The following is a 27,076-nucleotide window of genomic DNA, read 5'->3' on the forward strand; positions in this document are numbered from 1 at the left end:
TATTTGAGGTAGTGTAATGTATTGGTGGGATGCCTCTCCTGTTTCTAACCCTTATCTTTTTTCAAGTAAGATATCTTTATTCTATAAATCCTCAAAAGCTCTGAGCTACAGGACATAGTGTTCACAGGAAACTTAAACACTGTCACCATTTTTGACTTGGTTAGTTTCATATGAAGACATAAAATGCTAACATTCAAGTACACACACACACACACACACACACACACACTGCAGGCTTCCATACAATTTTCATTTACCAATTTTACTTGTAAGTGTTGGCCCAGAGCAATAGCAGAAGATGTCTGTTCAAGGTAGCGTGTGCACACATGCATACATACACACGCATACATACTCACACATGGATAAGAATCTAAAAATTGGTTGCTTATGAAGCAAGCTCTGTATCTACACAACCATGCTTACCCCTACACGTGTGTGTGTGTGTGTGTGTGTGTGTGTGTGTGTATTTTATGCTTCTGCAGCACTTTCTTTACAATTACTGTTCTCACGCATACTCCCCATCCCCCTTCGCCACGGTAACAGCAATCTATCCATGTTAAGAAGCAATGAACTGCACAGTCTGTTTCACTCTGCAGGTGTTCAATATCATGCCAATGGGAACCACCATTTCGTATGTTAGCACTCAATCTATAGAATAATTAACTTTCGATGTTTGTGTGTATATAGCAGTAAGAAAATTGAAGAAATGGTGTTCTTCAACGCAATATTTGTTCTACATTGTGTTACATACACTCCCTTGTTAACCACCTTATCAGAAAAGCAGCAAGTTGGTAATAGGTTTTTCAGAAATGTGCAACCAGAGGCAGTATTATTCACCAATTTGACAACCTCTTTTTTAAGAACACTATAAAGGACTATAAAAGTTGGTAGGCAGTAATTATGGTTTCCACTTTTGGCACCAGTCATTTCGGAAGAAGGGTAAGTTGATTACATCAACCCAGGGAGGGATCAAGACCCATAGAGGCTCTAAGTACTGAAAAGATTTTGGTGCTCCTATGTATATGCAATGCAAAATATAAATAATAATGTGTCATAAAATAAACTTTTACCACTCAAAATTAAACAAAACTAACAGTAAGATGGAAAATAATGTTTATTTTTGTATGCTTCTACTTTATTTATATATGAAAAATACTTGATGAGATCTTCACTCTGACATCATGAACACTTTGAAATTATATTTCTAATCATATAAACCACTTTGAATATTATTTTAGCAAGTTTAAGTGATTTCTTTTTTACCGTCAACCATTTACCATTTCTGTGGTGCTGACCTTTACTTTGATACCCTAAGCATGTACTTATTTTGCTTAATGGTTAATCCAGCGCTGCATTCCCCCCCGCTCAACTGGTACTTATTTTATTGACCCAAGGACGAAAGGCAAAGTTGACCTTGGCAGAATTTGAGCTCTGAATGTTCAGACAGATAAAATACCACTAAGCATTTTGCTCAGCATGGTAACAATTTTGCCAGCTCATTGCCTTTGTGTAGAAGTAATAATGATAATAATATTGTTGATGAAGAGTACAATGATGCATATAATGATGATGATGATAAACTTATGTCTCTTTTCTTTCTTTGCAGATCTTGTTCTTCTTATGAAATGAAACTTACCCAATTAGATGGCTCTACACTGGAGAAAAACACTATTTTCTGCAGACATGGAATACCAATGCCTTAAGTATTCACTGGATGAATCTTACTTTTAATATAATATATATTAATATATATATATATATAAATATATGTATATATATTAATATATATAAATATATATATTAATATATTGGTATATATATTAATATATTGATATATATATATTGTGTATATTATTTAGATATTATATATTATATTATATTAATATACATATATATATTTTCTTAATATTCTATATTTCAACCTTTTGTTAACTGAAATGGATGGCTTATGTATCAGTTAACTAACTGATTATCAAAGATTTTAGAGAAATTATTAAAATTTAAATAAATATTTTTTGTTATTTAAATCTAATTTCATACTGTTTAGAAAAAAAAAAGGAAGAAAAGGAAAACAGAAATTGTTATCAATGTTATTTATCACAATTTATTATATCTATTAATATTGCCAATACACACACACACACACACACACACACACATATATATATATATATATAAAGTTGAGTGTGATAATTAAAAGAACCCTGAAAATGGAGCATTTTGACTTAGTAGCCGAAATTGCTGTTGTGGAGAAAATGTCTCCTGTTGAAAGACTGGTCCATGCTAGAAAGAGACGGGCTTACCAGTTAAAACAATATCGACGCTATGAGAAGAAAATGGATAAAGAATTTGCCAAGAAAAGGAAACCAAATAGCTACAGTAGTTCTAAGAAATTGGCAAAACCTTTCAAGAGAGGTGTGGATTTTGCTGATAATATTAAATTATTGGAGGCTGCAGCTCGTAATGATATTGAAGAAGGTAAATAACTTTACTTGTTCATTCACAATTGTTCTCTTTTTTTTTTTTTTTGTTTTGAAATATACTTTTTTGTTGTTGATGTTGTTTTCATTGCTTTTGTTGCTTAACCCAAGTTAGCTCTGGTCTGGCAGATCTATCGATACTTAAAGGTGTGCTGACCATCCTGTACCTTTGCCTCTCACTCTCTCTCACTCTTTTTTTTTTTTTTTCTTTTGAGACATGGCTATGTGGTGAGATTGAACCTGGGAGACATGTGGTTGCAAAATGAACTACTTAACCCCTGTTACCTTACTTGCACTGGTTTTGCGGTTTGCAGATGATGAACACGGAATTATCAAAAATAGACAAGAGCCAGTGCTTATAAATTCTAATAATAATGCTGTTAGTTGTAGAGCTTCAGTGTGGGTAGCAGTCACAGGAGATAAAACAGTTGGTGGTAGAAGTAAAGAGAGAGAGGATGCAACTAGTATCAAGACATGTAGAGAAGATGCTACAGCCTGTTGTAGTAAAAAATGTGTTTTATATGTTAGTACATGTGTTTGTGTATGTGTGTTCTTTTGTTTGTTTCTTATATAAGAATGGAGAAGGGGGGGGGACGAAAATCCCATAGCTGAATCTTGCTTTTTTTTTTTCTTTCTCAGATATTGAGATGGCTTTTTTATCTTTGGAACATATTTTTGTAAATTCAAAAACGCACACTGAGTCTTTCAATCTTTCGCCAAAACAGGATTTCAACTGCCGCTTCCTCCTCTTCCTCTCCTCCTCCTCCTCCTCCACTCCCTGGCTTTTAATGGGAATGGTAAATGTGGATGAGCATTAAACAGATTCATTCCAGTGTGTTGAACATGGTTAAATGAAGAGAATATTTTAGAAAGAGCTTTTCATTAATCCATTAATACATTCTTCGTTAAATACATGACTGTAAAGTTATTTTAATCAATCCTTTATGGAATTTTTTCTTTTCTTTTCCTATTTTTTTTTTTTGCTAAGTCCGGGAACATAACTGAAGATACATATCTGAAGATTAAGAAAAAAAAAAAAATGCAGAAATATTATATATATTAGTTATGAACATGTTAGGTTATGAGCATGTTAGCTAGTATACAGTAGATATTACAACCTGATTTGGTAAGGTTAGTAACAGGAAGCAGGAATGTAGACACAATAGTGTCGTTAATGGGTGGTACTAAAATAGAGATGTTGTAATTACTAGTATAATTACTTATTAAAACATATGGTCAAAAACTGTTACTTCTTGCATCATTTAGAATTTTCTTGCCACCAGGCGTAGGAGTGGCTGTGTGGTAAGTAGCTTGCTTATCAATCACGTGGTTCTGGGTTCAGTCCCACTTCGTGGCACCTTGGGCAAGTGTCTTCTACTATAGCCTCGGGCCAACCAAAGCCTTGTGAGTGGATTTGGTCGACGGAAACTGAAAGAAGCCCGTCATATATATGTATATATATATATATATATGTATATATGTTTGTGTGTCTGTGCTTGTTTCCCACACCATCACTTGACAACCGATGCTGGTGTGTTTACGTCCCTGTAACTTAGCGGTTTGGCAAAAAGAGACCGATAGAATAAGTACTAGGCTTACAAAGAATAAGTCCTGGGGTCGATTTGCTCGACTAAAGGCGGTGCCCCACCATGGCCACAGTCAAATGACTGAAACAAGTAAAAGAGTAAAAGAGACATTTAGTGCAGAAAATATTAAAAAATTGATTAGGAATAATTTATAGTGAGGAATTATTAATCAGTGACTCATAATATTTTCATTTCTTTTTTTAGTAAGGGAGGCAATTCTGAAAATGTTTTGATTTTATTCTAACCTCATCAGTGAAACATGGCATTCACCATACTTGCTGAAGCCATGATAGGAGAATTAGAAAGTAAATGTATAATAGATTGATTGGCATAGAAAAATAAACTTATTTAAAGAAAAATAGCACAGAAATGCCATCTACATGAAGAATAATAATCAAAGTGTGTGTGTTAACATATTTAGTATAGAACATATTTAATTTAGCATTAAAAACCTTACTTTGAGTAGTTATGTGGTGAAAATATATAAATAATGTTAGTCTTTGAGTAATATTTATGTATTTTTATATGTGGAGGTATGTATCTCAGTGTGTCTATCTATAAAAGCTAGTCTCGATGGTTTCTGAACCAGCCATAACATGTATAATGTTTCCTATTTTGAAAGCTTGTTTCTCTTTCTCTCTCTCTTTCTCTCTCTCTCTCTCTCTCTTTCTTTCTCTCTCTCTCTCTTACACACATATACACACAGCAGGTGTTGTTGCTCTTTCTCTTGGATTTGCTGAGAAAATGAAAATCAATTCTTGCTAATGTGCAATAAATCGCTTTATTGTCTGGCTGTTTTTTTTTTTCTAGTGAAATTTACGGCTGAGATTTGAGCTCTGGGTAAAGGTTAAAAGCTAGTTGAGATCACACACTGCAAAATATATGCCATGCTTTTATTAGTTCATGCTTGGCTCAGAAGAAAATTTGCACGGTAAAAAAAAAAAAAAAAAAATCTATAGAAGCTATTGCACTAGTAATTAAGGTCTTCTATGAATTGACTTGGTCGGATTCACATGCAAGTGGCTTTGACTACTGACATTATATCTTGTTTTGTGCATTATGTTTAAAATATTTGTTCAATGATAAGACATTACCTGGCTATATTGTTAACTATGAATAGAAGTCATTTTTCACTTGATCAACCATGTCATGCAGATAAATGTTAACTGGAAAATTCCAGTAGCAGCATACGTTATTTATTGATTCATTCATGAGAATCAAACCCTCTTTTGTGGGCAACACATATATGAGGAACAGGATTATTACATGAATCTATACTAGCTGACAAATGTCCAGTTTCTAATGCAGGAGCTCATACTCTGATAGAATTTTTTGCAGTCACAAATTGCCATTATTCTCTTGTACTCTTCATTCACTTATCCTGATTCTTCTTCTGTCATCATTTTCTCTTCTATCTACCCTCTTGGTCATGTTGCTGTGAATGAAAAGCAAAAAACATATTGTAAAGTAGTGAGGACTTTCTTTTTGGTCTTATGAAGTACAAAGCAACTCCACTAGTGCTGGTGCCATGATAAAAAGGACCCAATACATTTTGTAAAGGGGTTGCTGAATGAGCAGGGTCAGTGTAGGGTGAAGAAGGTATTTTAGTCAGGTTGAGAACTTGACAAATTATCTCGTGCTGGTGTCAATAAAATGCACCCAGTTCACTCTGTAAACTGATAGGTGTTAGGGGAGACTTCTGGTTATAGAAATCAAATCAAAAATAGAACACATAGATAAGACATGATCTTCCAACTCATCCAGGAGGGTAATAGCTTCAAAATAGGACTTGGACTGTAACATTCTGTCTAACTTGTGTCAGCATGGAAGGTGGATGTGAAATGGTGATGATGATGATGATGATGATGAAAATGATGGTGGAAGTGATTTGTTGTTTCTGTCTCCTTTTCCCTCACTAGTGTTTGGAGCCCTACAAAACCTCATCAGTATTGATTGCCAGCATTTCTTTCTTTCATTAAAAACAAATAAAGGAGTTTGATCTCATCCTAAAAAATGGAATTTTGTTAAGCTTTAGTTGTTGTGAGATAGTAAAACATACTATTATAAATGGTAGCAATAAATGTAAGACTCCTTAAAACCAGACAACTACTGGTAGGCCAAAAACTATATGGAATAAAGTTGGTCAAGTATATTCTGTCAAATCTCTTTTCAGTAGGCTTTAGTATAGGCATAATCAAAGAGACGTATTGCAATGACCTTAAGAACTAAAGGCTGAATATTTTAGAAGAAAAGAAAAAGACATCAAAGAAATCAGCTGCAATGCCAGAGGAGACAATGCTGATAATAGTATGAAGGATTGAAGTTGGGTGAAATACTGCTAGTTAGATGAAAACTGTGTTTTTATGTGTATGTGTGAGGCAGATACTGGAACCTGATGCAGTCTTTGCATACATTGATATCTGTCAAACCATCCAGCTTGTGTCAGCATGGAGCACTGACATTAAATGATGGTGGTGATGATGATGATATATATGCAAGTGTGTGTTTGTCCCCCACTACCATTTGACATTTAGTGTTGGTTTGTTTACATCCATGTGACTTAGTGGTTTGGAAAAAGAGTCTGATGGAATAAGTACCAGATTGTTAAAAAAAAAAAAAGAAAATGTACTGAGGGTTGGATTTGTTCAACTAAACACTTCAAGGTGGTACCCCAGCATGGCCACAATTGAATGACTGAAACAAATGAAAAATAAAAGATTAAAAAAAAAATCTAGAATACGGAAGTGGATTTTAAAAAGTAATGTTAACTTTAACGACATTTTAGTTGGTCAAAGTTCAAGGTGGTTCCTTTATGGGAGGGTTGTAACATGTCATAATGCTTGGCAGCAGCATTCAAGTCGTTATTCATTTTGTTTCTCTTGTTTGTCTTTTATATTACTTAGTGGTGCTGTGAACAATGCTTCTTATGATAAAAATGGTAATGAGACAATTATTAGGATTACTTTTGCAAGAATTTAACCCTTTAGCATTCAGATTACGTTGTCAAATGTAATGCTTATTTTATTCACATTGTTTTGAATTACAATTAGGGTTAGGTTTTGAATTAATCATGCTTTATCTTGTAGCTTTGAAATTTTGATGGTGTGATTGTTTATTTTTAGAATGACATTGTAGGGTGGGTGTGAGAGGCCAGATCTGATTGGTTTGAACATAAAGCAGGTACAATTATCTTTAACTTGTTTTAGTCATGTGTTTGTGACCATACTGGGACACCATCTTGAACGGTTTTAGTCGAACAAATTGACCCCAGGACTTTTTGTAACCTCTTCATCGACCCTTTCCATCCATATGTATCCTCCTGTAGTAGCAGTAATAAATGAGTGAAGAACAAATATATAATGCATGTCTATTTGGCAAAAAAAAAAAAAAATGACCATCCCAAAATATAACAATAAATTTTATTGTTTCCTCTAACCTTTTAAATTGTTTCAAATCTAAAAGAAAGCTGATTGGTTACATCAACTAAGAACTTCTATAAACTGTTTTAGCATGTTGCTTAAGGTTTTTATATTTATTTATTTTTTTCAAAAATATTTCTTCACTTTTGGGAAGTATTTGGAAATGTTATTATCTAAATTTTATTGAAATATGTTGAGTTTACTCTTCAAATCTTGACCAAAACAAAATCAATGTCAGTTTAATAATGAACAAATCAAAGAGTGGATTCTTCCCCATGGCTGAGGGTTAGGAGACCTCAGACACAACCACCACACCTCATTATCTACTGTAACCTTGTGCTGTTGCTATACATTCTGCTAGGATTCTCTCTATCCAATTCCTTAATGTTATTGTCACAAATGTCTTTGAGAAGTTCAATATCGATTTCATTCAGACATTCAAATGCAATTAAAAATCCACGAGAAACATAAGCTCACAGACTCAAGCCAAATTATTTAACTGAAGGAAATCATGCCCCAAGCTTTAACATGAGTAAAAATAGTTTGATCTGACTTAAAACTCATTCAAGTACTTGGCCAGGATGTGACTCATCCATCATATATTATTATACTTCAGTGAACCATTGTAAACTGATTTAGCTTCATTTAGAAGTAAATAAAATTCTCTTTTATTCGAAAGTGTTGGTGACAGTCATCAAATTGACTATTTTTATCACAGCTCTCATCACATCATTCTTGTATTCAAAGCCTACATTTGTGCAGTCTTTCCTGATGTATAATATCAGTAAAAGATAACGAAGGGATGATCACCAGCTGTAAATTGCTTTACAATTCCAACATTCCTCTTTACAATATTAAGGAAGCGGTTGTAACTGAATGTATCTTTGATAAATCTGTTTGTCTTTCACAAAACATTTTAAAGAGATAGTCATGTTTGTTGTGATATGTTTTGATGCAAATTCTCTCACTTAACTCCACATGAATCGAATCTTTATGAAAATATTGTGCAATGATAACTACTTGAACTGATGGTATAATATCATTGATTTCATCAAGACAAATAGAAAGAAACCACAGATATTTAAGATCCTTTAAATCTAATTCTGTTAGCATTCATTTCCATATCTTTGTCTAGTAATATAGCTAACTCATATCCTTTATAACAGTGTCCTTATCAAAGTACATGATGTCTTGCAAACAACTCGCACATGCAGGTGCTACCAGTTGAGAACTCTGCATACCGGAAGCCAGCAAGTGTATGGGGTCATCAGGAGAGAATGCGCGCCGTTTTGGGGCCTACCTCTCGACGGCATCAATGCGCACCGGCCCCCCTCACTGATATGAGGCCCTGCTTGCTAGATCAACTGGTTATTAAATAAAGCTTAATATTGCTCTAGCTATCGCTCATCATCTCTTTTTAACCAAATCCAGTGGCTAGCCTTCTCCACTGTAGTTTGGATATCACTCATGGGGGTATTTACCTTACGATGATATCCAAACTACAGTTTAATAAACTCATCATCACTTAGTTATTTTCCATGATAAACAATAGTATGTGAAATACTAAAACTTGCAGCTACTATTTTGTTGTGTCTAGGGAGAGTCATTATGCCAATATTGTTAACACACACACTGGTCCAATTCTACTCCATTAATATTGGAGGGCGGCGAGCTGGCAGAATCATTAGCATGTCTGATAAAATGCTTAGCGGTCTTTCATCTGCCTTTAGGTTCTGAGTTCAAATTCCGCTGAGGTCGACTTTGCCTTTCATCATTTCGGGGTCGGTTAAATAAGTACCAGTTACGTACTGGGGTCGATGTAATCGACTTAATCCCTTTGTCTGTCCTTGTTTGCTCTCTCTATGTTTAGCCTCCCTGTGGGCAATAATAAAAAAAAAATATATATATCAATTGGTTAAATAACTTCAGCAAACATTTGATTAATTAGATGGATATTTAACCAAATGACTAATAATAAATGAGTAGAATTGAACCAGCGTGTGTGTTAATTATATTGGCATAATGACTCTCACTAGACACAACAAAATTTGTTTCAACACACAAATTCACATCAAGAATCTTGTAAACAGATACAAAAGCATTGCAGCTACTAGATCTATCAAAAATTTAAATTAAATTTTTTGATTGGAAATGTTTCTACTTTAGATGCTTAGATAGATATTCTTTGCAGTCTTCAGCATTTCTTTTTTCTTTTTTTTTTTTTTTTTTTTTTTAAGGGACCGAGATTGGTATTTAATATCAAAATGCTTTCTAGCATTCACAAGTAGCTCCTTTCAATGTGCATACATCTTTATCATTCTTATCAGTAACACCATATTGTTGAATCAATCAATCTTGAAAATTCCTTTCTGTGATAATTCATTATCTTTACACTAGCAGTTGATGCCATTACGATGGGATTTAGAAAACAAGAATGGAAGAATTTTAAAAAAAAAACCCACCCCCACCACCACCTCCAAACCATGCATATATCATAAGAGTCAGTGTGAGTGACCAATAATGAGTTGCTAATTCATTAATTTTTAATGAACTTTTAATTTATGGATTGTAACATAGAGTACTATAGCATTTGATATTACTGAAAAATACAATTTGTTTTTCAGGTTAATACGTTAAATTTTTAAGATTCTTTATCAAATTTAGCTAGCATTTTATAACATGATACTGCAGTGAGATCTTTTTTTCCCCTTCATAGTCCATTGCATGTCACCTAAAACATCCTTAACATGTTACCACTAACACATGTGTCATCGGCACCTCGTTATTTCACCTTTTTGTAACCGTATTTCTGTTGTAATACACTGCTTTGGTTTTAATTAATTTTGAAAGTTATGGACCATTTAGTGAAAGAATTTTGTCATTAGTAAACTGATGTTTGGAACATAAATTAACAAATGTTTTATGGAAGATTGTAATTTAGATCACTTTAAAGCAAGAAGCTTCTTCCTTAGAATCAGAAGTGGTCTCAGGTTGGCTGGTATCATAAAAGGGGTTTAAAAAAAAAGAAAAGAAAGGTACATGTCAAAATTAGATTGTAGCAGAAAATACCAAAAGTTTGCAACTACTTGTAGTTTCAAGTGTCTCCTATATCCCCAGATTGTTTAATGCCTTTTGAATTTGGTAGATGGAAACTGTGTGGAAGTCCTGTGTGCGTGTACATATTATACGTATATATATATATATATATATATATATATATATATATATAGGAAAATGAAAAATAAGGCAGAATGCTAAACTAGAAGCATATTTTAATAAAGATTTCTAACCGGCTTTCATTGCGAAGCAAATTTTCAAAAAGGAGAATGAAAATGTTCTTTTACAAAGAAGTACAAAACGAAGAAAATAATATATAAAAAAAATAATATATAAAAAAAAAATAAATATACCAATACATTATATTGTCTTTGAGCTTTAGAAGTTCAATGGTAGTTCATGTATATAATGGTTGGAGAAATAAGGATGCATGAGAATTGAGAGTTGTGTTAGGTTTAAAAAAAGGGTTAAAAGTTTGTGTTAAGCAGGAAGTGTGGTGTCAAAACAGGAAGTGTGTGTAAGGGGAGACAAATGTTTTTAGTTGGAGCTATGAAAAAGAGTTCATAACTCTAACTAAAAACATTTGTCTCCCCTTACACACACTTCCTGTTTTGACACCACACTTCCTGCTTAATTCTCATGCATCCTTAGAATTAAGCAGGTGCTTAATTCTCATGCATCTCAATTCTCATGCACCCTTATTTTTCCAACCATTATATACATGAACTACCATTGAACTTCAAAAGCTCAAAGACAATATAATGTATTGGTATGTTTATTTTTTTTTTATATATTATTTTATTTTATATATTATTTTCTTCATTTTGTACTTCTTTGTAAAAAAACATTTTCATTCTCCTTCTTCTTGAAAATTTGCTTCGCAATGAAAGCCAGTTAGAAATCTTTATTAAAATATGCGTCCAGTTTAGCATTCTGCCTTATTTTTCATTTTCCTATTATTTCTCCACGTGCGGTTAACACAACCCCACTATTTACTGACTTATATATATACACACACACACACACATGGTGTGATGGATAAACTGTTGCCATTTTATATTTTTAATTTTGCGCATATGCCTTGTTTGTTTTTGATTTTGTTGGCTATAAGAACTTCAGCTGCTCAACACTGTGGCTTCAAGACTCATTCATTAATTTACACAGTGCTCTACTTTTAACATTGAGCTGTTCCTAGTCCATGGCAGTTATATATAGTTTGTTGAACTGAACCAGAGAGAGAGAGAGAGAGAGAGAGAGAGAGAGAGAGGGTGGTTAGGTGTAGTAGTCATTGACATAGTGCAGCATTGGTAAAGGTGAGAGTTATGAAGTATCAGACTTTCTGTTGGTTGTCTGGCATCTTATTAACTCAATCATCTGTGACTGTGTGTGTGTGTGTGTGTGTATATATATATATATATATGTATGCATGCACGCACGCATGCATGTGTGTGTGACAGAGACATATTTCAAACTGGGTTAATTAATTGAAGGGTTTCATATCCTCTGTCTGTTTGTCTCTCTTACACACACACACACACACACACACACACACACACACACACACACACACACACACACATTCATGCCCATGCACTTCAACATAAGAAAACCTTCAGGGTAACTTTTGTTGAGTTAGTTTCTTACAGCAGTTAACATATTTCTTTTATAAAAAGTAGGTTGGATGGGTTTATAAATTCCAGAATTTATCTAAATTTTTGAAGTGTGCTTCCAATTTGTTTCTTTGTTTCTTTTGTTCTTTCTTATCTTAATGGGTCCTACTTAACACTATTGTGGCATTCTTTCTTGTTCCAGTTACTTTGTACCAGCATCTAAGGCTAGATTTCAAGCATTTGGCACTTAGCCATGAAACCTTTTTCATAATTTCAATTAACTTTAAGAAAAACGACACTATAAACTACTAACAAATATGAGACCCCCCCCCACTTCTTTCCCTCTTATAAATCCCCACTACCTAACCAAGCTTCAATGATTACAGCTGAACTTTAATGTCACTAAGCTCAACTATATTCTGACAGGAAGTAAAAATTATTAAAAAAAACCCCAAAAAACAAGCCTCCAGATTTTTATTTATTTATTTATTTATTTATTTATTTATTTATTTATTTTTACCCTCCAAGTTTTTGAACTGATTAAAGGAATACAGGGAAAGGAATAATTTGACCTTACTGCATTGCTGGGCAATTTAAAGACCCTATCGTTAGTGACATGATGATGGTGCTAATGAGAAGCCACCACTTCTGAAAGAATTGATGGCTTGTTATTTACAAATTCCATCCATCTATCCATTTTCTCTGCCCACAATTCCAGGAAGTGAGGATTCATGGAGCTAGGGTCCTCAGGTCCCCCCTCAATGGGGTCCCATTAGAAGCCACTATCATTACACTTTCCAGCTGGATTCCCAAGCATGACCAACTGAGACTACAGATATTATCCAACCATTTTGTTCTTTCTCTATCCTTATGTCTTCTGCTTATTGGATCAGTTTGAAATTTACAAATTGATTATAGAATTTGATCTGACTGAGATTTTAAGTTTTGTCTGCAATATCAAATCTGCAGCTGAATGATTCATTGAGTTGTTCTTTGTTTTTAAAACAACATAGTGTTAGGGTGAAGAATGTCTGAGATAAGTTGTTGTTGTCTGACCTCAGATCAACCCCGGTTGAGCAAACCTACGGTAAAAAGTATTGGAGTTTAGGCAGGGACTAGGATTGCATTATTTAATGTTTCTCTGCTCTTTTCTATCTAGCAAGTTACACTGCAACCTCATTTGTAGTGGTGTCACAAAAAAAAAAGCACCCAGCATATTCTGTAAAGGGGTTGGCATTAGAAAGGGCATCCAGCTGTAGAAACCACACACAAAGATGACATTGGTGCTTGGCTCAACCCTCTAGCTCACCAGTTCCCTGTCAAACAATCCTACTCAGCATAGAAAAGGCATTGAAATGCCAATATTAAAAGGACCTTAAAATGCCAGCATGGAGAAAGCATTAAATGATGATGATGATGATAACAGTAGGATGTGATGTGAAGAAGATTTGGTACTATTTCTAACAGATCGATTGGTCACATAAAGGCTTTCTCTCTGGTTTGTGTCTCTGAGATTATTGATTTAATAAGAGGTTTGATCTAAACTATATTTGAGCAGAATTTTTTACCACAGACTTTTATGTTGTTTATGTTCAAGAAAGAGAATTCTTTGTATTGAATGTGGTATCTTTTGAAACCTACCTCAACTTACATAATGTTCATTGAATTAGTAAGTGGTTTGGTAGACTTTCTAGGCTTAACAATAGACAGAATTAGAGTGACCTATAATCTAAAGTATTATAACTCTGATTATCCATCCTAGTTTTTAAAAATATCATTTTTGACATAGCCTTCCTTGGACTGTGTATCCTTCTTTTTTAAAGATAATAAAGTATAATTTGAGACCTGGCTACCATTTTTGGCAAGTTGTCTGACTGTATAGAAATTCTACGTGTAGCGTTTTCTTCAACACACAAGACTAATTATATGATGACTGATTTTGACTTAAACTCAGTGTCATACTCCTTACGTTGATCAAAACCAGTTGTAATGTGGAAGAAGTCAGGAATGAGTTTTAAGATGTGTCAAGTTTGGGATTCAAATATATAATTGGAGGTGTAATCAGTTCTGTATGAATTTTCTGAGTTTCTTTTTTTTAAGAAAACTTTATTATTATTATTATTAATAATAATAATAATAATAATAATAAGGCAGCAAACTGGCAGAATCATTAGCATGCAGGGTGAAATGCTTAGCGGCATTTTGTCTGTCTTTATGTTCTGAGTTCAAATTCTGCTGAGGTTGGCTTTGCCTTACATTCTTTCAGGGTCAATAAATTAAGTACCAGTGAAACACTGGGGTCAATGTAATCGACTAGTCCCCCTCCCCCCAAATTTCAGGCCTTGTGCCTTCAGTAGAAAGGATTATTATTATTGTTATTATTATTATTACTGTTATTACTAAGGTGATGATTTGGCAGAATCATTAGCACCCCAGACAAAATGCTTAGCTTCACATTCTGAGTTCAAATTCCACCAAGGTTGACTTTTCCTTTTATTCTTTTGAAGTGGATGAAATAAGTACCAGTTAAATACTGGGTTTGATATAATCAACTAGCCCTTCCCCCAAAAAATTTCAGGCCTTGTGCCTTTAGTAAAAAAAATTATTGCTATTATTATTATTTAAGTTTTTCATTTATTTGAATACATATTTTTAGAATATTTGAAGAATTGTCTGCGTCTTTGAATCAATCATATTTCACAAGGCTTTTTGTTTTTTGTCATTCCATTAAGTTTAACAGTTTTAAAGGGAAAGCAGGAAGTGTCCAATTTAAACTGATTTTTTTGTTTTTTATATATATTCTAGTTAAAAAGTTAGTTTTTCACAATCAATATGACAGATGATGCCAACATGAGTGTTAATGACATTGCTTTCCTGTAATATAATATTATTCCTCCTACCAACACCGAAGAATAAAAAAAAAAAAGTAATGATACTAATAATAAATGAAAAATCTATTATTTATTTAAAAGAAAAACAGCGACACAAAAGAGCTTAAAAATACTTTATTACTCTTTTTTTTGTTGTTGTTTTTGGTTGACATGTCTCGTTTAAAGCAAAATTAATAAAACCTTTATCTTTGTTTTTATGTCTCCGCCTTTGAAAGTGATTCTTCTTTAAGTCAGATTGAATAGGAATATAATTTGAATTGAAAACTAAGAAGCTGACTTTTCCTATTGTCACACTCGTTGCTCCATGCTTTAGAAGTTTGCTTTCCAGCTAAATAGTTCATTATTGCTGGTAGAACCTTGTACTCCTCTTTTACTATTTCTTCACAATCCTCTCGTTCCCACCACCGAGTGATTTCTGTTTTTAAAATTATGCTAATTTTCCACATATACAATATTATGATTATGAGCTGAACACACACACCTACTCATATATAATATTGCGGATCTACTTAGCAGTTCTTCAGCAAGCACAACGAAGCCTTAAGTTCACCAAGGAGGTTTAATAAGACTGAAACATGTCCTGAGTACTCTCCTGTATTTATTCTTTTATTTGTTTGTCATTTGACTGTAGCTCTGCTGGAGCACCACATTGAAGTGTTTTTGTCGAACAATTTGACCCGAGGACTTATTTTTTTTTAAGCCTAGTACATATTCTATTGGTCTCTATGCCAAACCGCTAAGTTACAGGGACATAAACACACCAACACCGGTTGTCAAGCAATGGTGGGGTGGGGGTACAAAAACACACACACACATACACACATGCATTTATATATATGACAGGCTGCTTTCAGTTTCCATCTACCAAATCCACTCACAAGGTGCCATGCAGTGGGACTGAACCTGGAATCATGTGGTTGGGAAGCAAGCTTCTTAATTCTTTATTGCCCACAAGGGGCTAAACATAGAGGGGACAAACAAGGACAGACAAAGGGATTAAGTCGATTACATCGACCCCAATGCGTAACTGGTACTTAATTTATCGACCCCGAAAGGATGAAAGGCAAAGTCGACCTTGGCGAAATTTGAACTCAGAACGTAACGGCAGACGAAATACCGCTAAACATTTCACCCGACGTGCTAACAATTCTGCCAAGCTTCTTACCACACAGCCAATTCCGGCACCTATTTTCTGAAGTCATTTAAGTAATCCTATTCATTAAGCTAACGTTGTCTTTCTTAACTGTATTATTAATTTTTATTATCTCTTTGCTGTTCACTCTGCATTAAATATGTAAACTCTATCTTTTTAAATTATTATTTTTTTTTTATGCAGATAATATCTCTGAGTGATTTATTCTTTTCTAGAAATTGCTTTGTCAAAAAGAAATCATTTAAAATTTTTATCACTTCAAATCTATGAATATAAATAGATATTTAAATAAATAAAAAGAATGAAAACAAACTAAAAACATAATGTTTTACTTCCTTCAGTTCAAGAGCTGCTAATGAATAGTGTCAACCCTGATTTGACTAACGAAGATGGATTAACTGCACTTCATCAGGTATGTGCTTTGCTTTTATGATAGGCTTCCAGAAGTTTCCTTTTTGTAACAGAACCATTCGTTGGTTTCTTTCTTTTGTTTTTCTTTATTGATTTCCAGTATTCTGCAAAAACATCTCTGGTCACGTGGAAATATTATTTGGCAATAGGAAATATTACCTTGCTTGGAGAGTTAGTGACAGGAATGGCATCTGGCCATAGAAAATCTGCCTCAACAAATTCCATCCCACTCATGCAAACATGGAAAAGTAGACAATAAAATGATGGTGATTATGATGATAATAAAATCTGTGGTAACTGTGACTCAGAAGCTCCAGTTAGAAGCAGTTGATTGAACAAATCATTCAATCAACATTTCAATCTTTAGTCTTACCATTTGTACTCTAGAGCTATGGTTCTCAACCATTTTTTTTTTCTATGGACCTCTTTGATTCCTATGTTATTCAACTGGACCCTCATATCCAATCAATGTTTCAAATATTACTCTTTTACTTGTTTCAGTCATTTGACTGCGGCCATGCTGGAGCACCGCCTTTAGTCGAGCAAATCAACCCCAGGACTTATTCTTTGTAAGCCTAGTACTTATTCTATCGGTCTCTTTTGCCAAACCGCTAAGTTATGGGGACGTAAACACACCAGCATTGGTTGTCAAGCGATGTTGGGGGGGACAAACACAGACACACAAACACATACACGCACACACACACACACACACATATATATATATATATACATACATACATATGTACGACGGGCTTCTTTCAGTTTCCGTCTACCAAATCCACTCACAAGGCTTTGGTCGGCCCAAGGCTATAGTAGAAGACACTTGCCCAAGATGCCACGCAGTGGGACTGAACCCAGAACCATGTGGTTGGTAAGCAAGCTACTTACCACACAGCCACTTCCATGCCTATTCTATAACTATCTTTAAACATCCTTAACCAAACCTTATTCAGGGACCTTTTGAGCGGGATGGGCTACTCGACCTGAAGAAAATTCTAACTGGGCCCCACCTGCGAGGTCATGTGCTGTTTATCTTGATATGAGATCACCATGACGCGCACATATGGTTGTGATGCATGTGCCTGGTGTACCCTTATCAGACGGGTAGTCATGATGGGTATAATGGGCTTCGTATATTTTACTCCAGTGTCACTTTGATGGCGTGTGCTGCTCTCTCACTCAATAATAATATTAATAATAATAACAATAATTCTTTCTACTATAGGCACAATGCTTTAAATTTGAGGAGAGAACGGATTAGTTTATTACATAAACCCTACTGCTCGACTGGTACTTATTTTATTGACTCTGGGAAGGATAAAAGGTAGAGGCTACCTCAGCAGAATTTGAACTCTGTATATAAGAATGGATGAAATACAAGGAAGCATCTGGTCTGGTGTGCTAATGATTCTGCACACTCGTTGCCTTGAGAAATAATAATGATAATAGAAATAATAAATTATCAGAACTTATTTTCGTTGAATATTACTATTTTAATATATATATATATATATATATATATATGCATACATACATACATACATACATACATATATATATATATATATATATATATATATATATATATATATATATATGCATACATACATACATACATATATATATATATATATATATATATATATATATATATATATATATATATATATGCGCTTACATTCTGTTATATTATATTCTTTATGTTTTTATTTGAGTTACTGGCAACATCTAGAACCATATGTGACTGTTTCATATTATAATTAATGGACGGGGAATTGTTGCCAGATTTAATGATGATAATGTTGATGATGATGATGATTGTGGTGGTGGTGGTGGTGGTGGTGGTAGCAGTAGTAATAGTGGTGGCGATGATGGTGGTGGTGGTGGTGGCAGTAGTAATAGTGGTGGCGATGATGATGGTGGTGGTGGTGGTGGTGGCAGTAGTAATAGTGGTGGCGATGATGATGATGGTGGTGGTGGTGGTGGTGGCAGCAATGATGGTGGTGGTGGTGATATGCTATGAACTTTGAAAGTACTCAGATCTTCATTGCAAGCTAAATGAGGCGACAAAAAAGCTGGCAAACTCCAGATACTAGTTGAAGAAATACGCCAAACCAACCAACTAATTCACTTGCCAATTATTTGTTACGACTGGCGGCAGCACATCTCTCCACTGCTCGGGCGCAGTTTTGAAGTAAAAAACAAAAAAAAAAAAATCAAAGATGGTCTAAGAAAAAGATAGAAACAAGAATGATGATGACGATGATGATGATGACTTTACCACCACCACCATTGCTACCACCACCACCACCACCATCATGTTTGTTAAAACTGTCATCATCAATATCCTCATCATCGTGTCTGCTATACTGCAGCAGTCATCACGCATATTATTTAATTTAATGCAAGCCACCACCACCACCACCACCACCATACCACTACCTCCACCACACTACCACTGCTATCACCACTACCACCACCACCACCATCATCACTGATCTACCTCCTCTATACCACTACCACCACCACAATACCACTGCTATCACCACCACCACCACCACCACCACCACCTACCATCACCATTGGATCAACTTGGGAGCTTGTAGATTGTTACTTGACCATCTAGAAATAGCAACTAAACCTCCTTCATTTCACACACTACTGCCTTGGAAAAGGATACATTTCTGATGTGGTCCTCAGTTCCCTACACATTGGAAAGAGAGGAATTGGAATGCTTTCGATCATAACGTTCTCCGTTACAGCTGACTTGAGGTTAATCACCATCATCATCTTTATGATGATGGTTATGATGATGATGATGATCATCATCATCATCAGTGTCTAGGTTCCCATGCTAGCATGAAACAGACAGAAATTATGTGGATTTCATAGCTATAGCATTTAATCCTTTAGGAATTTCAACCATGTTTCGTGGTCTGCTACCACAACAGCTCCTTTATAGGATCCAGTTAGCTCAAGACATCATCAGGAGGAACCACGTCCGGTTTCGGCCCCTACTCCTCTACCATTTTGACGTGGCGGGGCCACCCCCTTTCGGAGGTGTCTTCAGCTCTGGTGTTGGGTGCATGTCTTCTTGCACTGATTGTGACTGTTCTAATTCAACTGTGGAATGTCCCTCGCTTTGGCTATTTTCCAGGAGGTTCTGGCCACACGTCTTACAGTTCATCAACCCGCGTTGTTGAATTACTTTCTTCCGTGGCCAAAATATCCTACCTGTTTTATGTTCAAACTGACCAGATCCAGCCTGTTCAACCTACCCTACAATGTCATTGTAAAAATAAGCTATCACACCATCAAAATCTTGAAGCTAAAAGATAATGCATGAATAATTCAAAGCAATGTGAATAATTAAGCATTATATTTGACAGAGTAATCAGATTGAGTTTGAGTTTTTACCTGTAAATTTGAATTTTTATCCCTAATATTATTATTATTATTATATATATATATATATATATATATATATATATATATATATATATATAGATGGATAAACTTCTGCATAGTTTTACTGACAAGGTATTAGTCAACCTGATGCTTTTGTCAAAGACAGTTTCCTCATGGTGCTGTTGCTGTGCTGTTGCATCGATTCCGGAACCATGTCTTTGTAAAGCAAGCTTCTTACAGAGCTGCATCTTAAAAAAAAATATAATCCATGTTTTCATCAGTTTAAAGTAGTAAAGTAGTAACAGAGCTAAATCATCAACATCATCATACAATGATTACCACCACCATCATCACCATCCTCATCAATGATCATCATGTACTACCAACACATTTTTAGTCACCAGCTAAATCTAGTCTTCTGTGGTGTCAATAACCGAGAGGATTATAGAAAGACAATTGTTATTCCATATTTACATTTATATCTTCACTGAATTCTTAATGCATTTTTGCTGGGATTTTTTTCATGTTTTATTTATTTATTCATTTATGTTTTTTGTTTTTTTGGTATTTAAGAAAAGCTCCCCCACCTTTTCCACACTTTTCTATTTTCAATTTTTTTCATTTTCTTTATTTCATTTCTCACTGCGTGGTAGCAGTGAATTGATGGATTATAGATCTTAATTTGGCAACAATTCTCTGTGAATCCATTAAATGTAATATGAAACATTAACACGTTTTGGGTGTTGGGGGGGGGGGGGGTGCTGTCTGCAAAAACCAGTTTAATAACCCTTTGATCACCACATGTCATGCAAAAGTCGTTATCCATGTGTTTTAAGTCTTTACAGGTGCAGGTGTGGCTGTGTGGTAACAAGTTGCTTCCCAACCACATAGTCCTGGGTTCAGTCCCACTGCGTAGCACCTTAGACAAGTGTCTTCTACCATAGCCTAGGGCCAACCAAAGCCTTGTGAATAGATTTGGTAGATGGAAACTGAAAGAAGCCCATTGTATATGTGTGTGTGTTTGACAACTGATGTTGGTGTGGTTATGTCCCTGTAAATTAGTGGTTCAATGAACGACTGGGGTCAATTCATTTGACAAATATTCTTCAAGGCAGTGCTCCAGCATGGCCACAGTCTAATGACTGAAACAAGTGTAAAACAATAGAAATATCAAGGTTATTGAGAGCCTTGCTGAAATAATGAATATTTTCATATATTAATTATCATTCTGTGTTTGCAATTGAAACAACATTGAATTAAAATCACCATCTTTCTATCATACTAAATATATACCTACTGTTAGAAGGTATGATATAAAGTTATCTGAGATAGAAGTCTTTTAAGATAGAATCTCTTAAAAGACTTCTTGTGTTAATAACACAGTGTATATTGGAGCAAGATGAATGTCATTGTTCCAGTGACTCACAACTGACATATTTTCACCTTTCTTGAAGTCTGTCAGTGTTATGCATTTAATTGTCACCTACATAAATGAAATTCATGCCTCAATATTTAGGTAACTATGAACAAAACAATCACTGGTGTTGTGAAAGCTTACCAGGCTGTAGAAAATCTCAGTGTACACAATTGAAACAGCATTAGTTTAAAATCACCACAGCCTGGCAAGCTTCTGAAATGCATCTCTTATTCTCATGAATCACTGAAGCAAAGATGTTTGTCATACTTTGATATATATTGTGCTTTTAACACAAAAAGTCTCTGAAGAGATTTTATCTCAGATAGTTTCACAGCATCATGCTTCCTAATGTTGTTTGTACATTTTGCATGATAAGTGTCCATGAAAAAAATTTTGCTTTTGATGTATTTATTACAAGAAAGAGCAAGATTTCTTTCTCTCACATTTTTCATAGTTCAGCCTACACAAGTTAACCCTTTAGCATTTAAACTGGCCACATTTGGCCAAAAAGTCTACCTTACAACTGTCCTGCAATGTCAGTCTAAAAATAAACAATCATATCCTCAAAATTTTGAAGCTACAAGATAACATGTGGTTAATTCAAAACAACATGAATAAATAAACATTACATTTTGGTTAAGTAATCTGAATGCTAAAGGATTAAAGTGTGAAAAGCAAAATAGGAATTTTGAAAGCAGTATCTATAAAATTAGTTTTGAAATTTTGATTGGTGATGGGAGTCCACTGGAGTAAAATAGTAATCAGAGGGGCCCATAGGTTAAAAACCAGTTGAGAGCCAATGTTTTAGATGAACACTAAACAGTCAGTGTTGAACGAATCATAGTTATGTACAGACATGTTCTTGTACATTTAGTAGTATTTTTTTTTTTTTGAGATTGTAACTGTCTCTGGTTTAGTTGTTGTTAAGACCTGGAACCTATTTTTTCACTTTCATCTTAGTGTAAAAGAATATATTCTATGATAATATTTCATCATTCACCTGTAATCAAATCTCCTTTAAATGACATGATCAGTAAAAAAAAAAAAAAAAAAAAAAATAGACGGGTTTTGTTTATGGCTAGAATACTGTTTAATATTGGGAGATAGAATTTCTCTATAAAAATTAATTTTTTCCAGATTCCATAAAAATATCTCTAAAAGAAAATGAATTATTCAAATATTGATTAAAAAAAAAAAGATTTTTAAAAAGCTTAAAATTATGAATATGGAAAATTTAATGAAGCAACTTAAGTGGAATTTATCTTCCATATCAGACATTTCTTGAGTTTTGCATTGGAAGCATATTGAAAGTAGAAAATACAAAAAAAAAAAAGGTTTTTTTTTTATTTTTTAATCAACTGTGAAAGAATAGACCCGTGAGTTTATTCTGATTAAGCTAACTAACTGTTATGGCACTTAATTGGCTATGATGGCGAGGGTTCCAGTTGATCTGATCAGTGGAACATGATATTAACATGCAAGTGGTTAAGCACTCCACTGACATGGGTACCCTTAATGTAGTCCTCAGGCAGATTCAGCATGACACAGAATGTGACGAGCCCTTTTGAAATACAGGTACAACTCATATTTGCCAGCTGAGTGGACTGAAGCAATATTAGATAAAGTGTCTTGCTCAAGGACACAATGTACTGCTGGGAATTGAACTCACGACTTTACGATCATGAACCAAATTTCCTAACCACTAAAATCTAATGAATTCCACCTATAATGATCTTGGTTGTTTGTTTTCATCTGTGTGTGTGTGTGTGTGTGTGTGTGTGTGTGTATATCATCATCATCATCAGTTTCTGTCTACTAAATCCACTCACAAGGCTTTGGTTGACCCGAGTCTATAGTAAAAGACACTTGTCCATAGTGCCACACAGTGAGACTGAACCTGGAACCATGTGGTTAGTAAGCAAACTACTTACCATACAGCCACTCCTGCAAAGTATTTCAAGAATTTTTTTTTATACAGCTCTTAATATTTAATTACAAAAATATAATGAAACTTTTCTAAATATCAAAAGTGGAGTTCACTACAGTAAAGTAAAAAAAAAAAAGGGGGGGTCTATAGATGAAAAATAGTTGACAACCTCTGCCCTACATGGTCAGTTGATTTACCAGAAATGCAAGCCAAAATCTTCCTGATATCATGCCTTACTATTCTTAGAAAAGGATGTGTTGGATAATGTATGCAATCCTGGGTACTCTGCGCATATGAAAAAGATGGGACTAGTCACAGCTGAAATGCTTTTCACCATAGTTCTACTGGATTGGAGCTGACCTAGGTTTAAAAACCACCAACAGCTACAAATATAACTGCTGCTGCTATCTACCAGTTTCTACAATTAAAATGTATTCCTTTTGCTCTTGTAGGAAGAAATCTGACACATTTTTACCATTGGGATATTTAGGAGCCAGCTTCATCTTCTGTCTTCCATGAAAGCCCTTTTGTTATACTCTCTCTTTTTCTTCTTTCTTCTCTGCTTCCTCCCTTACCCCACTCTCAGACTCAGACCCTCCTCTCTCTCTGTTTCTCTCTCTGGCCACTGTGTCCACCATTACTTGCATCCTCCTCTTCCTCCTCCATCTCCCAAGAAATATAAAACTAATTGCTATATATAGCAATCAGTTATTCAGTCACTGGGTAAAGAAACAAGACTCTTGAACAAAGAACGCAGCCCATCCACCCCACACAACAATTCTGCAAAAAAAAAAAGCTCAAACCCAGACCAAAACAAAGTAAAACAAAAAAAAAAACCTCACCCACACAGTTTAAATTATCTTGTAAACAACTTGTTAATGAGCTTGCATAATTCTTGTGTTGTTATGTAATTATATAATAGTTACAAACAGAGAGAGAGAGAGAAGTAGTAGATGGGGTGAGGAGGAGGAAAAATGAAACTTTTTTTTAAAAATAATTATGACATAATTATGGGTGCTGACGTGGCTGTGTGGTTGAGAAGCTTTTTTGTGGCTACATGGTTTTGAGTTCAGTCCCACTGTGTGGCACCTTGGGAAAGCGTCTTCTACTTAAAGCCCCAGGTTGGCCAATGTCTCGTGAGTGAATTTGGTAGATGGAAACTGTATGGAAACCCATTGTTAGATTTTTGGGGCCCACCAATTTTAAACAGTCTTAAGTGTAACAGGCTGAAACTGTAATGACAACTGGAAGCTTGACTGAGGAAAGAAAGCCACAAATGTTCTGTCCTGGCTTTTCCTGTCTGTCTTTGTATCGTCTGTCTGTCCGTATGATTTTATTGTCATCTGTTACATTCTTATTCCGTTTTTTTTATTTATATATGTGTGTTTGTGCGTGTGTGTGTGTGTGTACAGAGTGAGTCAGAAGCCATGCACAAATTAGTTCAATATGCTCTGGAATTGTCAAAGACATCCTTCAGTTTCTCTAAAATTGAATAATATAGATAAAATAATGATGAATACACGTGCTAATACATGATGAACAAAATAAATAATGATAATGTTATATAAATAAAATGTCAAATGTTTTGGTGTGTGGCTTTTGGCCCACTCTGTACATACACACACTCTTTTACTTGTTTCAGTCATTTGACTGCGGCCATGCTGGAGCACCACTTTAAAGGGTGTTAGTGGAAGAAATCGATCCCAGGACTTATTCCTTGTAAGCCTAGTACTTATTCTATTGGTTGATTTTGCTGAATTGCCAAGTTATGGGGACATAAACACACCAGCATCAGTTGTCACGTGATAGCAGTTGAGCAAACACACACATACACAGTGGCAAACCCTGCTGTACTCTTCCACCACAACTTTCTCGCACTCTTTCTTCCTGTTTCTGTTGTGCCTGTAAATTCAAAGAGCCAGCCTTGTCACACTGTGTCACGCTGAATCTCCCCGAGAACTACGTTAAGGGTACACGTGTCTGTGGAGTTCTCAGCCACTTGCATGTTAATTTCACGAGCAGGCTGTTCCGTTGATCGGATCAACTGGAACCCTCGATGTTGTAAGCGACGGTGTGCCAACAACAACATATGAAGGTGCATGGCTTAGTGGTTAGGGTATTCAGCTCACAATCATGAGGTCGTGAATTTAATTCTCAGCAAATCATAGTGTCCTTGATCAAGACCCTTTATTTCACATTGAGATGAGTAGTACCTGTATTTCATATATCATGCTGAATCTCCCTGAGAACTATGTTAAGGGTACATGTGTCAGTGGAGTGCTCAACCACTTGCACGTTAATTTCATGAGCAGGCTGTTCCGTTGATCGGATCAACTGGAACCCTCGACGTCGTTAGCGATGGAGTGCCAACAAACAACATGTTACAAGCAATGAAACCTGGAGAATGTATCGCTGCACAATGCGTCCCAGACTACAGATCTATCACCCTCGAAGCTTTTATCTATATATTAATTCAATAATTATTCAAATTGAAATAGCGTACCTAGGACTCCATCATTCACAGCATCCTTTATATTTTTTTTTATAATGCTGGTAAAGATATAATCTGAAATAAATTCACATGCTATATCCAACAGGATACTCTACCACAGAGAAACACTTTTCATTGGCTTGTTGTGGAAATGTATTTTAATTAAGTTAATACAAAAGCAAAAAATAAAATAATAAAATTTTTTTTTTTTTTTTTAATGCAAAAAGATTATCTTATTGAAATTGTGTTTACTGCTTGACTAAACTATATAGAAGCAGAAGAAGGCAGTCTTCCTTGTAAAGCTTTATTTTTTTAATATTTTTTTTTTGTTCTTTATTTTTTGGGTTTTGTTTTCTTGTACAAGTTGCAAGAAATTCTTCCTCTTTAGCTTCCGTTTTGATAGTGTTTAGCCGTAAGCTAACAATTTATTAGTTTCTTCGAATTTCATTCTTATTGAGAAGCTTTGTTGAAATAAGAAAAAAACTAAAGAAAAAAAAAAAAGCAAAATAAAACAAGTGTGCCAATTTTGCAAAGACAAATGTAATTTGTAAAATAAATAGTTATACATATTTATATCTATATATGCTTGTGTGTGAATATATATATATGTGTGTGTGTGTGTGTTTAAATGTATATATATATATATATATATATATACGTGTGTGTGTGTGTGTGTGTTTAAATGTATATATGTGTGTGTGTGTGTTGTGTTGTTCTTCATCTTACATAGTTTGGGATAAGAAATCTGTATACTATTTAACAAGAAATTTGTTTCTACTTATAGTATATTGTACACTATATATTGCAGTATAAAATAGTCTTATATATTATATATATGTAGGTGTGTGTGTGTGTCTATATATATGGAGGTATGTATGTATATATATATATATATGTGTGTGTATGTTTATATATTTGTGTGTGTAGGTATATATGTGTGTATGTATTTATATATATGTGTATATATATAAATTCTCCCATATATATATATATATATATATATATATATATATATATATATACACACACACATATATACATACATACACACACATATATATATATACATGCATACACACATACATACATACCTCTATATATACATACATATATATATATATATATATATATATATATATATATATGTATGTATGTATGTGTGTGTATATTTATGTGTATATATATATATGTATATGTACATCCTGTACACACAATTTCTACTC

General features: G+C 34.4%; 1 protein-coding gene across 2 annotated transcripts in view; it reads left to right on the forward strand.

Annotated features, from left to right (window-relative positions):
- The first annotated feature begins 1,918 nt into the window (after positions 1 to 1,918).
- Positions 1,919 to 27,076, forward strand: part of LOC106873321 (uncharacterized) — a 66,994-nt gene continuing 41,836 nt past the window's right edge. Inside the window, exons 1-2 of one of the 2 annotated variants that reach the window (XM_052975111.2) lie at positions 1,919 to 2,478; positions 16,538 to 16,608. In XM_052975111.2, coding sequence (XP_052831071.1) covers positions 2,211 to 2,478; positions 16,538 to 16,608 — 339 coding nt within the window. In that variant the 5' untranslated portion in view covers positions 1,919 to 2,210. The remainder of the gene's footprint in view (positions 2,479 to 16,537; positions 16,609 to 27,076) is intronic. The other variant, XM_052975110.2, reaches the window with a different exon arrangement.

The sequence above is a fragment of the Octopus bimaculoides genome, chromosome 20 (genome assembly GCF_046866305.1).
Source record: "Octopus bimaculoides isolate indiv1 chromosome 20, ASM4686630v1, whole genome shotgun sequence".
Lineage (NCBI taxonomy): Eukaryota > Metazoa > Mollusca > Cephalopoda > Octopoda > Octopodidae > Octopus > Octopus bimaculoides.